General features: G+C 40.8%; 1 protein-coding gene across 3 annotated transcripts in view; it reads left to right on the top strand.

The window, feature by feature from the left end:
* The first annotated feature begins 2,509 nt into the window (after window positions 1-2,509).
* SLC35D4 (solute carrier family 35 member D4) overlaps window positions 2,510-15,841 on the top strand; it is a 49,537-nt gene continuing 36,205 nt past the window's right edge. For all 3 annotated transcript variants that reach the window (XR_012086846.2, XM_020785665.3, XM_072998854.2), the window contains exons 1-4: window positions 2,510-2,726; window positions 7,145-7,191; window positions 8,855-8,932; window positions 14,473-14,554. Coding sequence is in view for 2 of the 3 variants with exons in the window: in XM_020785665.3 (XP_020641324.3) it covers window positions 2,655-2,726; window positions 7,145-7,191; window positions 8,855-8,932; window positions 14,473-14,554 (279 nt within the window). In the remaining variant the exon portion in view is untranslated. The remainder of the gene's footprint in view (window positions 2,727-7,144; window positions 7,192-8,854; window positions 8,933-14,472; window positions 14,555-15,841) is intronic.

Genomic DNA, 15,841 nt, shown 5'->3' with positions numbered 1-15,841 from the left:
TATGTTTTAATTAATTACCTGCCATCAAGTCTACTCTGACTTTCCAGGGACAGTGAAGAATCCAATTCCCAGTTTCTAGCTCCCCAGCCAGATACGTTTGTGGAGCTTAACTATTTTATAATCAGGCAGGGTGGCAGAACCTTTCATTTTTCCAGTAACAGCGAAGATCGCTTTATTGGTTGGAGAATAATAAAGTTATTGTCACAGTGTAGATTATAAAATTGGGATGAAGGCAGATCCGTGAAGAAGACATTAATGCGCCGCTCGGCGAGGAGCACTGTAAACACCTAGAAATCCCATCACTGTCTTTTTTCTACCTCGGATTACTGTCCTGGCACTTCAGCTGCTGCAGCGGCGCCGCCTTCCTGCATCACAAAGATCATCACAAGACACCGGCCATAGTTGAGGAGCCCATATTGCGGCTCTTAACCCACTTCCCGAAAGGGGAGGAGGCGCTGCAAAGAGGCGTCGTGAATAACACAGAACAGGCTCCGCAGAGACACCCAGAAGGCGGCTCTACGAAAGGGCAGCGTGACCCGGACGGCTCTTAGGGCGCCCCTCTTTTAAAGGAAACACTTGGGAGCGGATGATGGAAACGCGGCTGCCTGGCAGTTCGAAGAGCTTCCACCAGAAGGCATAATAGGCGAAAGAAGGCAGGCAGGCAGGCAAGCGAGGTCCGTTGCCGAGGAAGAATGAGCTCTGCCGGCCCGTCTAAGGCTAAGGAAGCAGAGGAAGCAACAGCAGGACAGATGCGGGAGACGTCGGCTGAAGGGAACTCCAGTTACAGCCCCAGGCCGCTGCCGCCGCCGCCATCATCCCCCGATGAAAAGCTGGGAATGGGGCTCTGCGGCCAGTGTCAGGCCTGGCTTCTGTCCCCGCTGGATGATGTGCGCTACCTCATCGCCTGCACTAACTGGTACTAGCAGCTGCCGAGGGGGGGGGGCACTTGCCGTGACCGGCAGCCAGAGTAAAGAACAGGCCAAGTGCATAAACCTGAAAAAAGTGCCGTGATCTCCCCCTGAGGAGCTCAGCCATGACTCTTTTGGCAGGCCCTGGCTCTCTTCTCTGCGATTAAAGAACTGGGAAAACAGTTTTCTTGTTTCCATCGTTTGTGTTTTATTTTGTGTGGCAAATGGTTGTTTAAATAGGGCTTCCCTTGCTTGCTGTTTAAAGTGTTTTGTTTAATGTTATGGGTATTGTTATATCGTTTGTAGGGACAAACCAGATAGGATAGCTGCAAGATGTACTTGTCTAGTCATGTGTGGAATGTGTTTACCATGTGTATTAATTAGTCCACCACCGTGTGGGGGCAATGCACCAGCAAGTAGGCATGCACATATGTGCACTAGCTGTAGATGCAGGTGGACTGTCTCACATGCTGAATGGAGTGGTATGTGGTGGGACATTTGCTGTAGCCGTATGTGACATATCTGAAGAATCTTTTTGTCCAGGAAGACAAGAAGGAGTCCTAAGGAGCCCTAATCCTTTCCTAAGTACTTTAGATGTTTCCAAAAGCAGGTGGATTGGATCCAGATCAGACATTATGGGAAAGTTGTGGCCATTTACAGTAGACACAGGATTCCAACTGGAAGAAAGAAAAGTCAGAAAGGCAATGTTCATGAATTCTCTTTTCCCCTGCTACAGCTCCTTTCCTTTCCCTTTCTTTTCTTTGTGACCTCTCATATTGTTCTCTAGGGTGTTGTCCCTTTAAGGTCACATAACATTGTGAATGAGAAAGAAACAGTAGAACTCCAACTTTTGAAAATATGGAACTCTTACAACTTGCTTAGAACTCTTGCCTTCTTAGAGGACAACCACATATTCCTTAGAAAACAAGTACTGAAAGAAACTGGAGATAAGTTAGGCGCTATACTATGTTTTTCAGAATAATCAGTGGAGGCCAGATTGAGTGTACCTAATGGGTACTGTACTATAAGCAAACAAAGTTTACAATAAAGATCAGGCAAAGTTTATAATTAATATGTCAATATTAGCTTCTTTGAATGTGTGTCAGAGATGAACAGAGATACCCACTTGCATTCATTTTCCTTAAAAAGAATGTATCATTGTAAGATTTATGCTGTATAGATGTTGAAAATTATGGTTGGGAAAAAAAAGTAACTGTTTCAAGCTGGGGTGGAGGGAAAACAACCTGATCCTGTAGGTGCATTGTATACCACTGCCTCCTCTCCAGTTTTCTCCTTTAATTTTAAAAGTTGTTGAACCTTTTGTTACTTTGCTGTGTCTTCCTGCTGTTACTGGCTCATATCACTAAGGTAAATTTTCTGCTCCTTAACGTTCAGCAAGTAGTACTGGGGCAGGGTAGGTAACTTCAGGTTTGTCCACCACTTTAAAAATATTAGCCATAACCAGTGGGTGATAGAGAATTTCTCCCGTTCCCGACAAAACTGTAAAAAAAAAAAGCACCGGATTAAGAAAGTGTGCGTTCCTTCAGTTTTGAGAGAGAGCCGGCGGTCCCTTTAAGAAGGCAGTTCCTCGGGCCTTTTTCTTTGTGCCGATTGGGGCGATCTCAAGAAGCAACGTGTTCCTGTCATGGCAGCCGCTTCGAGTTGCTCTTCCTTGAATAGAACTCAGTAGGAAGAAAAGTGCCTTTTTATTCTCTTGTCTCCGGCCCGGGGGAAATGCTGTGACTGATGCATTTAAAGAGACCTGCAACTGGTCTCGTCTTCTGCTTGTTCTACTTGGCTTCTTATTTCACCAACAAGGTGAGGAAGGGGAGGAAACGAGCCCAGGAGTTACTCCGAGCCCTTTAAATTGCCAGCTCTTTATACAACTACTAGTTGTAGTTTTTCATAAAATCGTTTTTGGATTATTTGCGTCAGTTTCATAGCTGTTCGTTCTGCACGAGACAGTTTAAGCTCCGTTTCTTATGAGATCTGAGCACTTTGGCAAACACTTCCAGCTCGCTATCCGAGGAAGTGTTTCTAGAAAGGGGACCTGTCCACGAAAACTCTCATTAAAATAGAGCAGTTGGTCTTTAAGGTGCCACAACGTTTTCGTCTTCTTTATTTAGCACAGACTAACACGGCTACCTCTCCTAAAACTACAGCTATCATAAGGTTCCAAAACGGCGTTTCCTCAATCAAAAGAGTATTATTCCCTTAGTCCCGCCTGTCATCGGCACCGGGAAGACCAAAAGAAAACGATCTTAAATTTATGGCTATAAACGAATCAGAAAGTATGTGTGTTTTTAACAGTCCTGTGCGTTTGTACTTTAAAGTAAATACTATACGTCTTACTTCAATGGGAATTACTTCCAGGTAAATGCCTATAGGTTTGCAGCCTAAACTAATTCATTAAATAGCTCTTCTCCCAATAACATAAATATTAGGTATCTTTTGTCTCCATATACAGCAAAAGTTTTTTTTTAAGTGAAAGCTCTACAGTAACGTCTTTCAAAGTGGGAGACTGTTTATTAGTCTTTAGAATGGTTAAGATAACAATCCAAAATTATTCAAAACTCATAACTTTTCAGTATATACAAGCCATCAAACATACTCTCAAGTGATAAGAAAAATGTAGCATTGTTTGTCTTATCATTTGAGAGCATACTGTTTTGTTAGAGAGTATATGTACTATCAAATCATAATATTTAGGTTTAGGATACTGGAGTTTACATTTGCTTTTCCATTCATAGGTGTTAAGCCTTAAGCATAATATTTGATCACCTTCCAAATTCACAGTTTTGAAAATAACCATCCCATTTTAATTATTTAATTTATTTTGACTGCCTTACCCAGCTTTTTATTCATGTTTATCTCTTAAGTCAGGGAAAGGAATGGTTGTTTTTAGGAACTGCAATTGCTTTGAGTTGATGTACTCATACCACTTTAAGCAATGTTGTCCTCTTTTCTTTGGTAAGTGTGATTTTCATCTTTCTGTGATCTGTTGCAAACATTTTTGCAGGCATGAAAGTCAAGAGGTTATTGCAGGAAAAATCAGAAGTCTTGTAACACTTTTCAAAATTTCAGTTTTATTTCAGAATATGTTTGCATGGACTAGTGTACATTTCAAATTAACTACAGTGTGGAACATATGTTAGATGTATTCTTTTGCTCTTTCTACGATCCATTGCTTTCAAGGCAGGAAGCAGTGAAGTTTTGTGACATCCTATAGAAACTGGGTTTTATAAGCAAGTATAGGAGTAATTGAGAAGCACACAGTGGCAATGAATGTCCAACATTGACAGGTTGCTTCCAGCAGCTAAGACAAAGATGGCTAGTGGATGGCCCTGCAAGTTGCTGTTGGACTACAATTAGCCAGCATAGAAGTGATAAGTGATGGTGGGAGTTGTAGTCCATCAATAACTGGCAGGCTGCTCCTTGCTAATCTGTGATGTAAAACAACCAATTTAAATCTGATTCACCAGATGGAGCCCATACCTGCATGCTTTTGTGTTTGAGCTATAGAAGAACTTCACATTTGATTAATCAGTCTGTCTGGTGGATTCACACATTCAGTTAAGTATTGTAGGCATCCTTCAGTTTCCAGAGACTACATTATGGTAATGTGCTCTGAATAGAGGTCTTGGAACAACATCTAGTGTGGCTGAGAAGGCCAGTCAAGTAGCCACTTGCTAAATGCAAACTGCACTGTTATTAGTGAGCTAAATCCCAAATAGCCCGTTTGTGTCAGAACTGAATGTGGCATCTCATTACCTTATTCACACTAAAAGTAAGATTCTCACTGCCCAATCCTTACTCATTTTTTGCTCCTCAGTGCAGAACCAGTGGCAGCTTACATTATTCTGCTCTGATTTGTACCTACTAGATCCCATTTATTCCTTGTTTGGATTCTGAGAAAATATGCCTGTTGTTAAAAAAATGTAAGGTCAGTTTTCAGCAATGATTTGATTTGATTTTCTTTTTTTTACATCTCTCAAGTTCCTGAAAGTGGCTTAGTGTGTAGGAAGTGCTGGGTAAGCAGAAGTCCGAAAGATGAAAATCTCCTAGCTCTGTACTCCTATACTAAGAGGTGTATATGTTCATGTTTAAAGCAGTGGAAAACAGTATATGAACCTTTGGTTCCCAAGCTGTTTTTCTGAGCTGTGGAACCTCCGTCTGCTGCCATTACTGAACTCTGTAGCATTAGGTAAAGATAAAGGCTCCCCTTGACAATTTTTGTCCAGTCGTGTTCGACTCTAGGGGGTGGTGCTCATCCCCGTTTCCAAGCCATAGAGCCAGCGTTTTGTCCGAAGACATTCTTCCGTGGTCACATGGCCAGTGCGACTTAGACACGGAATGCTGTTACCTTCCCACCGAGATGGTCCCTATTTATCTACTTCCATTTGCATGCTTTCGAACCGCTAGGTTGGCGGGAGCTGGGACAAGCAACGGGCGCTCACTCCATCGCATGGATTCGATCTTATGACTGCTTGGTCTTCTGACCCTGCAGCACAGGCTTCTGCGGTTTAGCCCGCAGCGCCACCACATCTTGTAGCATTAGAGTAGAATTAAATCTCCTGGAAGCTATTGAGGGATGTCCACCTCCTACTGAGAAAAGATTCAAGAGTGATAATGCCTTTTCATTACTAGATTCAGAAGGCTTCTGACTAAAAGTACCTGTAGAGTGGGACTATCGTGGTCCTCATCCCTTAACTCCTATCATAAAAGGCTTAGGAGACACAAAAGTCAGAAAGTTAGACAAAAACTTTATTATCTCTCTATGAACAGAACAGATAGTGGAAGCTGCCGACTGCTTGCAAATACAGTATGTACAACCACTGCCACCTAATGTATGAAACTATGAAATGACATTATTCCTCACTGCGAAGATACTGGAGGGTTTGTCAGCTAAGAGTATTATATGCATTGGGCCAATCTGCATTTAATAGTTGAAAGAAGAGGGTGGGAGAAATTGACAGGTGCAGCATATGATGTTGTAGTGATGTAAGACTCTGTAGGTACCAAAACTGTCTTACCTATTTATATACAACCAGGAAACCTTGTAAAATCACACTTTAGTGATGGGAGGGCCAGAGCCTGAGGGATGAATACTGTAATAGCTTATCTCACTCCACAGGCATATGAACAGGCATTTCACTTGGCAAAATCCAATGCTGTCCCAATTGTACAGTTACTAGTGTGTTATATTTTTGTTATTTTTCTACCATCAAATGATTGAACTCATTTTTATAGATAAACATGCAAAATTGCCATCTTATTTCTGCTTTGAGAAGTAAACCACTTGAAACTCAAAGAATGGTTGAGATGCTTCTCAGAGTTCAATCTGCCCCTGAATGAACAGTATAAAAACTGTTCTGTTCTCACTGGGTTTTTCTGTCCTAAGGGTGTTGCGCTGTACAGTACATTGAAGTGAAATTGTCAATAACGTGGCAGTCATCAGGTTGACTTCATTGTTCTCTGTGTTGTACACATGACTCTTTATCATCACTTACCAACTCTGAGTACCTCTGCTGTTGTCAGCTTTCATGTGTCACAGAAATGGGTCCAGGCTTTTCTGACACAGGGCCTCTGAAGCCAGCTTTCAGTAGTGTGTATTTAGCATGTAATTGGAATGATATGCATAAACATGCTGCTTTTGTGTGGAGAAATCTGTATTATACAACCGTGTTTCCCCGGAAGTAAGACAGGTTCTTATATTAATTTTTGCTCCAAAAAACACATTAGGGCTTATTTTCAGGGTTTTAATCCTGCTCAATAAGATTGATGTAAGGAAACTTGCACAACTTACTGAAGGAGACCATGTGATTACAAATGTCTTCCATATCTAATCCATTAAATATTGAATAAATTCAAGAATGAATGTCATAATCCTGCCTGTATTTGACCTACTGTTGACCCAGATGGATCTGGACCAAGGTAAAATGGACCATAATAGGAAAACATTTCCTTGACTAAGAGTGTGACTACATAGTTGGAAAAATGCAAATAGATGTAGTGTGAAATCACACCTGGGGATTTGAGCTTCTCCGGGATAATACACTTCAGCCAATTGCACAGGGGTCAGGAGAGAGAGGGGAGGAAATTAGCACTCAAAATGGTTTGCTAGTGCTAGTACAGGAAGAAGGAAGGAAGATCTATCAAGGCATCTGTATCTGTGTACAGTACATGTTTCAGTATGTTATTGTACAATGTTCTCTAATTCGACATTTGTTTTCTAGTATGTCCTGTCTGTCCTGAAATTTACGTACCCTACTCTTTTCCAAGGGTGAGTATAATCTCAAAATCACATTTCACAAGAATCTTAATATGTAGATAACAGCCTTTTTACACACAACCACTACTTTCCCTATCTAGAGAACTTTTGATGTTTTGATATGTTTTTATGTGCCATCAAGTCAGAACTGACTTATAATGACCCTACTTATTTTCAAGGTAAGTGAAATATTTAAGAAGTTGCTTTACTAGTTCCACCAGTCCAGTGACTTTCCATGACTAAGTGGGGGCTTGAACCCAGGCTCCTGATTTCTAGAACCTCGCACTGTCCACTATACCACACTGGATACATTACATGTTCCTTATTTTCTACTTAGCTTTCTCTTCTTGGTGTGAAAAGCTGCTTCTTCTGCTGCACACACATACCTTCCACCAGCTTGTTTATATTTTTTATGGTTAAGTGGGAAAGGGATACGTCATTTTCTAGTACCATCCCCTATTCACAAGATTTCCAGCTGATTCCTAGCCATCAGCTTCCATATTTCATCAGCTGTTCCAAAATGGCAGAAGAGATGGCAAAAACTGTAGTAACTGCAGAACTTTTAAATTAATTTTAAATTAATTTCACATGTGAGCAAAGCAATGCTCAGGATGTTAAAACAATAACTTTTTACTATATATGGAGTGAGAACTGCCGGATATTCAAGCTGGATTCAGGAAAGGAAGAGGCAGTAAACATCATATTGCAATTATATGTAGGTTGCAAGAACATGCCAAAGAGTTTCAAAATCGGCTCATGCTTTATAGATTACAGTAAGGCCTTTGACTGTAGACTGAAGTAGTAAATAATACAACCCATTTATCCAAATTTCAGTTAAGTAACAAAGACATAATGCACATATAAAACCCTCTCTGCTGTGCTGCCTCTCTCAGGGTAGCAGGGTAGAATGGCTTCAAACAGAATGGAGGCAAACCTTTTTACATTGGCTCAAGCGATCACCCTGTCCAAAGCAATGCCAATACATTTGGAGGCTGGGTGAGAAATATGGGTTTTTTTTAAAAAAATCCTGCAGCTCTTACTTTTGTTCCAAAACTAAAAGGTGTGTAGGGGAGGGGTGTTAATGTAGCAACATAAGTTCAAACACCAATTTAAAATTTGAAGAAGTCTCAGTGTAAATGGAACAAACACTTTTTAGGACTTCACTTAACATGTGACCTTTTCCCATTAACTTTCACATCTCTAGTCCTGAGCCTAGTTGCCTTACAACATTCTGGGACTACAACTTCAAGAAATCCTGGGTAGCACAGCTAGTGATGAAGGCTTCTGGGAGATTTAGTCCAAGAACATCTGGGCTGGGAACTACTGCTAGAGCAAACAAAAATTTATAAAAACTGCTTGGTCTGCCTATTGGTTGTTCAGACTTCTTGTGGTGACCTGCAGGCCACACTTGAGTACAGTATTTGTAAATTACTCATTAAACTTTCTCCTTGTAAGCAAGCCTGGAGTTGATTTATTGTTTCCTTGGAATTCTGAGAAATTCTACTTTGCCCACAATCAGGGTGCTCAACATTTCATTTGTCTCCAAGTACCAAATGCAGACTTCTTACCATTTTGTCTCAGCTGTCACTAGCAGAAAAAAAACCCACTTCATTGCGACTAATAACAATTAGCCTAGGTGGGTTGTTCAGAAATGAACTGTGTGCTTCTGTTGCAGATGGCAGACATTATTCGGGGGATGTCTCCTACACATTTCCTGGAAGATTGGCTGGGTAGAAATCAGTAGCATTTCAAGGTAAAGTGAAATAGCAATATCAGTGTAATACAGATTTCCTTAGTATTTTGTGGCATTTCGATTGCTATGCAATGAGATATGGGTCCTCTTAACATAGACATGTTGCTCTTTGTATATACATGTGTGTATGTTTTCCTGCATGTTGTATGAACTGTGGTGTTTTTTAAAAAGCAAACTTTTCTACATGCTCACTGCAATTGGAATGGATTTTAATGCATTTATATACGTGCTAATACTACACTAATAATATCAAATCTGGTGGACCAAACATGTGGGTGATTGTGTATTCCCACAGTATAAAATAAACACGACAGATTATTTTACTTATTTCCATTTATCCAATGCAGACTTCTTAGCGTGTTCTTAGCATTTTCCCTCAAATGTGATATTGAGCCAAGAAATCTACATTTCAGTTTGTAGGAGGTAAGATTGCATAGGTGCTCAACCTCTTTGCCTAGCTCAGTCATTTCTTTACAATGATGAATATTGTTGTTACCCTGTTTCCCTGTAAATAAGCCCTAGTATGATTTTTCAGGATGCTCACAATATAAGCCCTACCCCAAAAATAAGCCCCACTTAAGTGAAACCCTGCCCTCCACCATTGTGCAGCAACCAGAAGAGGAAATGACTGTATTTCAATAAATTTAGATAGTTATACCTGAAAATAAAACACCCCTTGAAAATAAGCCCTAAACATTTTTGGAACAAAAATTAATATAAGACCCTGTCATATTTTGGGAAAACACAGTATATGCTGTCATATCTCTTCTGACTTATGGCTACCATATGAATTAGTGACCTTGAAAACATCCTGTTATTAACAGTCCTGTTCAGGTCTTGCAAATTTAGCCTTGCTCAAGTCTGTGGCTTTGTTTATTCAGTCAACCCATCTTAGATCTTCCTTTTTTCCTACTGCCTTCTCCTTTTCCTAGCATGATTGTTTTTTCTAGTGATTCTTGTCTTGTCATGGTAGGTCCTAAGCATGAGAGCCTCGTTTTAATCATTTTAGCTTAAAAGAAGAGTTACATCATTTTGAATGAACTGATGTCTTTCTTCTTACCTTTCTTCACCGCCCAGTTTTCATAGCCATACATAATAATCAACAGTACCTAGTATGAATGATCTAGGCCTTAGTTTCCAGAGAGGCAAGCTTATAGTTACATATCTTTTTTAGGATCTTGGATGTGAAAAGTAATATTTGGCTCCTTACTGGGAGGTCAAGTCTGATGTTTAAGTGAGAGAAGTAAGCCTGAAGCATCTTAGAAGTATGTTGGTATGTTCTGTGAATTTTAAAAGCAAAAATTGGTTAATTTTTATAAATTGTTCTGTGCTACATTGGTAGAAGAAGGTGATCTGTATCTCGTGAAAATCTGTGTTAAGATAACTCTCTGATGATTAACATCAATGTTGCCCTTTAATTTGTTCCTGGCAGTGGGTAAAACACGATAGCTTGCAATGTGTTCATGCAGGCATCAGAATTGTAGCATTGCCTCTTCAACTTTTGTTTTTGTTACTCTACATAATATTATAAACAGAAGTATTGCACTTGGTTCTTTTTTCATTTTGAAGTTAAAAATTTAACTCCACTAGATGTCAGTCTAAGCAAGGCAAACATCACACTGTTTCCAGCTGTGTGGCCATGGGAATAAGTACTGTAGAAGATGGGATGGAAAACACAGGATATCAGATACAAGGTGCTGCCCAAAGGACTGTTCAGTGTTTTTTAGGCCATGTATTGATGCTGCTATTTTGTGTTTTAAAAAAGAGACAATATGCTGGAACAGATAGAATGGAGATAAACAAGGAGGTCTGAGTTCAAAGCCCTGTTCAGCCATGGAAAATCACTGGGAGACGTGGCACTCCTTAAATATCTCAAGGACCTTGAAAGCCCTTGCAAAAAGATGAGTGTGACTTGGCAGCCCATAACAGTTGTTTTAAAAGAGAAATTTTGTCTGTTTCCAAACCAAATTCAAGCATGTACTGAATGCTCCCCTTTGTCAGAAGGCAATCTTCTGAATTTTGGCTGTAGCTTCTAAACTACCTTTAAAGGCAGCACCACCAAGAGTACAAGAGAGCTATCCAAATGATTAGTCACCAAAGTGCAGATGAGTTAGGACAGTGTTTCCCAACCTGGGATAACCCAGGTGTTCTTGGATTGTAACTCCCAGAAACCCCAGCCAGTGGTGAAGCCTTCTGAGAGTTGCAGGCCAAGAACCCCTGCATTACCCAAAGTTGGGAATCACTGGGTTAGAGTAACCTTCATGTGAAAAGAAGCTTCACAGCTAGTTTACCAACTAAACCTGGCAAAATATGCTTAATGCCACCACTGCTACTTGAGAATCAAGCTCCTCCTACTCTCTCTCTTCCTTTGTGTGTGTGTGTGTGTGTGTGTGTGTGTAAATTATTTATATAATTTATAGATAATTGCTAAATTTATTTATTCTTACATTATCATCTTCTGAGTAAATAAATCAGGAACTATGTGATTTGAATTTGCAGTGGATTTAGTCATTTGTCTTTCATATTTGTGTTTGTTCTTTTAACACACGCCTATTGAAATCATGTTGCTCAGTATAGTAAATCACAACTAGAGTAGCCCCATTGAATCAGTGGGACTTACAGAGCAGTCGACTCACCAAATGCCCACTGATTCAATGGGTCTACTCTAGTTGCCATTTACTATGCTGAGCAACATTATTTCAGCCACTGCCATTAGTATCCTCAAACAAACATGAGGATAAGCAGCTTTAAAAACATGTATCAGAAGGTTGATATTCTGATCAACATCAGCTTTAAGGGCTCCGGCTATACAGTGGATATGTTATGAATTCCTCATCTCGCTCAGTGAGCCTTAGGATTGATATTTGCTTCCGATTCTCTCCGTGCCAATATTTCCTTTTGGCCTTGTTTGTATGAGTACAAATTGCCTTGCCCCCAACAGAATGTAAAGGGGATGATGATTCATATTCTCTGTGTGTGACTCTAGCTAGGAAGACTTCATAGGAGCTGGCTCTAATTGTTCCAACAACTGAAAGTAGGCTGTTGGTATATGTGTATTCTCCAGGCATCTTTTTATTTTATTTCCCTTAAATAAACAGGCCATGCCTCAGATGATGAGTGCATTCAGCCAATAACCTTAAATTGGTTTTCAATGGATGCAGCTATTAATGACATCAATAAAGGCTGTTTGGAGATTGTTGTTTAGATGGATGCTGAGAGTTGTCTAATTGAGATAATAAGTGCTCTCACTGAAACACAGTCTGTAGCAATCCCTTTGGAAATATTACAATGGTAATCCAGATTTGTGATATAGGTGTACCTTTTAAGAGTGCAGGATTGGGACTGGAAGGTTCAGGATCTAGTCTCCACTGAGCTCTGCTGAGTGATCCTAGCCCAGTAACGTCCTTCACCATGATCTACCTCACAAGGTTTATTGTGATGTAAAAGAGGGGGAGAAAGAATCATTTTATCTTGTGCTCCCTGAAAGAAAGGCAGGATACAACTGTAGTTAATAACTAAATTATAAGTGAAGTGCTTTGCAGTGCATCTATCTTTCCTTTTCTATACATACTATTTAATATGATATATTTCCTCCTTACAAGTCAAGAAATACAAATCATTATGCTTTCTGCTTAGTTATTGTTAAAACTATAAGCTCTGGGTCTGGCCAGTGTATGGCTTGACATGTCTGAGTGAAGCATTTCCTGTCATGTTAGACATTATTTTCCTGCCCTGAAAAAAAATCTTGGCAGCATAGAGGTTCTGCACTTACATCATGGGAACAGCTCTAATGGCCTTTTCCACTGCATTTTACTTGGCCATTTTAAAGATGCAGACATTTCAGGGATGACTGAAACTTCACATCATGGTCAATGATCTCTTGTTTTCCACATGGAGACCTTGTTCTCAGGCTTTAGGGCTCCCTCCCCCCGCCTCCTTCCACTGTTCCTGAGGCTCAGTAGCATTTCTTGTTCTAAGTAGCTGTCTGATCTGAAGTTAGTAACAGTAGATACAGTTTGAGTCAGATGAGTTTCCATTATGATAGATAACCTTAATAGGCATTCTAGGACATGAACATAAACATCTTGCTAGGCTAATTTCAGTGTAAATAAAGTGTTGTTGTAAATGGAGTCGTTCATCAGATACCATGGAATACCACAATTAAACGATGAAGCAGATCAATCCTATACACATCTATTCAGAAGTAAGTCCCACTTTCGTAAAGCCAATAAAAGCAATACAGCCCCTATTGTCAAGTGGACAATCTAGAAAGACCAGACATATGAGGGAAAAGGGGATGGGGTAGACAGGAATCAAGTAACCCTGTAGTGGAGCTAGTCCTGGTTCTCATCTCATCTTGCTCTGTTGGAATGGATATTGGTGGTGACAGCTAAGGCAGGATCCTGATGGAGCTGGTCTTTTAGTCGGGCTGTTGGAATTGCCCTGCTTCCTATCTCCTGCCCGACTTTCCTACTTTACATCTTCCTCTGCTATAAAGGTAAAGGTAAAGGTTCCCCTTGACAGTTTTTGTCCAGTCGTGTTCGACTCTAGGGGGCGGTGCTCATCCCCGTTTCCAAGCCATAGAGCCAGCGTTTTGTCCGAAGACAATCTTCCGTGGTCACATGGCCAGTGCGACTTAGACACAGAACGCTGTTACCTTCCCACCGAGGTGGTCCCTATTCATCTACTTGCATTTGCATGCTTTCGAACTGCTAGGTTGGCGGGAGCTGGGACAAGCGACGGGTGCTCACTCTGTCACGTGGATTCGAACTTACCACTGCTGGTCTTCTGACCCTGCAGCACAGGCTTCTGCGGTTTAGCCCGCAGTGCCACCACGTCCCTACTTTTCCTCTGCTGTAGCCTGCTGGAATTCTTCCAGTTTAAAGAGGAACCTGCTGCTGCTGTGCTAAAAAGCCCAATGTTTTGAAGGAGTTACCTTTTAAGACACATCCAGCTGTTCACAGCAGTAAATCAAGCTCTCTCCAGCTTCCTGAGGGAGGCGGCAAAAGAGCGCCATCACCTGGTCACTGCTTATCTACTGAAGAGAGCAGCACTGTCTGCATGAAGTGGGCAGCAACGCTCTCTACAGAGTCAGCTGTCTGCCCATGATTGGCCACGAGGGGTCCTCCCTCAGATGATCCCCAGAACCACAATTCTTCACTCCTCACAACTTGCCACCTGAAAGTTGTGCCCCCCACTCTGCTCAGTGCTTAACCTACCCTGAACTTTTAAGGACTCTCCAATGTACGCCTGAACATTCAAAACTTATATTTAGAAAATCCTCAGATGAAGGCAACCCAAAAATCACTGCATGTATGCACATAGATAACATGGAGGTGGTCAGACACAAAGGTGGGCAAAGCTTCTGCTTTTTACTGTATCTTTCATCAAATCTGACCAAAATGATAGTGGATATGTATTTTCCTTTATACAAGTTCCTGCTATTTTAGAAAAAAAGCCATGATGGATGGTTAACTTCTGAACTTATTTTAAGTAGAACGTGACGTAGTTGTAACTGCATGCTCAATTTGTTTTTATAGGTCTGAAGTCCTGTCGTGGCTTCCAGCGTCTGCACTTTATGTGGGCATTATTTATTCAGGTTCCAGGGCATTGTCCAGATTGGTAAGACTCATGCAAATAGGATCTAACATGCCATTTTGTTGTCAGCATTAATGTTTTACTACAGATTGCCTACTGAGGTTTAAGTCATTGACTTTACTGAGGTTACAGTCAGCTACAAAACACTGAGTGTTTCTGAAGATGCTAAACTGCCTGAAGTCAGAGTTAGGTCTCCCCTGAAGCAGTTTGGCCCTTTCCGTTCAAGCGGCAGAATGTCTTGGGTTGTCACTTTTTCAGCAATGACAATTAGGCAGCAGTAATAATATTCGGTGGCAGTGGGTGTGTGGATGGCTGACATACTGTAGCCCCTTGTACCTCAAGTGACAAAATACTTTGCACTAGTGCTGTCAGATTACGGGTGTGAACACACAAGAGAATTGATTACATTTTGAACTGCTTGTGGAGTAGTCCGATGCAATCTGTTTTCTGGCGATCACACGACATACAGAGAATTGTGCTCCATCCTGACCCCGATCTGTGCCCAAGCTGGACCTTTTGGATCTAGCTGTAAGGCTACTACTTTTGGGGGCTGGGCTGGAGCCATTCCCTTACAGATAGAAGGGTCACTTTAAGGAAGATTTCTCCCTGCAAAGCAACATTTGATCCTACCCTTTGTGAGCCTTTTTGTCTCAGTTCATCCTCTATATCTTCCCTGTCCAAATTCCACTGTGCTGTGTATGAACATGAAACATGCTCCATTACCTCACATGGCCACTGAATTGATGCTAAGCTATCACTGCTTCCATGAGGCAGGACTTATCATTTAATCACCAAAGAGGTCAAATTTGATTTTGATTATATTATTTGTTCATTCGATGGGTGGTCTGCAATAAAAATCAAGTTCATTGTCCAAGCTACTCAGCTAAATATACAAAAATATTTAGGTGTTTTATGAAAATACAGAAGCCAAAACTGGACATGTATTGTGGGACCTGAGTTCAGATTCCAGCTCTGCCATAAACTCACTGAAGGATGTTTTATTCTCAGCCTCTTGTCTATCAAAATGTGACCATTAGTTGAGAGAAATGGTAAGAACAAAGGAGAATAATTTTCTGCATTTAAAATGCTATGGAAACTATTCACGATTTTTTATTTGGCTTGCATGTAATTAGGCCTCTGTGTCTGCTTGTTTGTTCCCTTCTGAGAAGCTACATTTCATACTGAATGGAGATTTTTCTAACTTACCATTTGACTGAGATGTACTGATGGAGAGGTGGTGCTGGAGAGATGGGAACATATTAAGCTTTCTTTTATGAAGGCAAAAACTGCTAAAAAATATCATCAAAGACA

This window comes from Pogona vitticeps, chromosome 4 (assembly GCF_051106095.1).
Source record: "Pogona vitticeps strain Pit_001003342236 chromosome 4, PviZW2.1, whole genome shotgun sequence".
Taxonomy (NCBI): domain Eukaryota; kingdom Metazoa; phylum Chordata; class Lepidosauria; order Squamata; family Agamidae; genus Pogona; species Pogona vitticeps.
The sequence above is the reverse complement of the archived record's forward strand: the minus strand, read 5'-3'. Positions and strand labels throughout refer to the sequence as shown.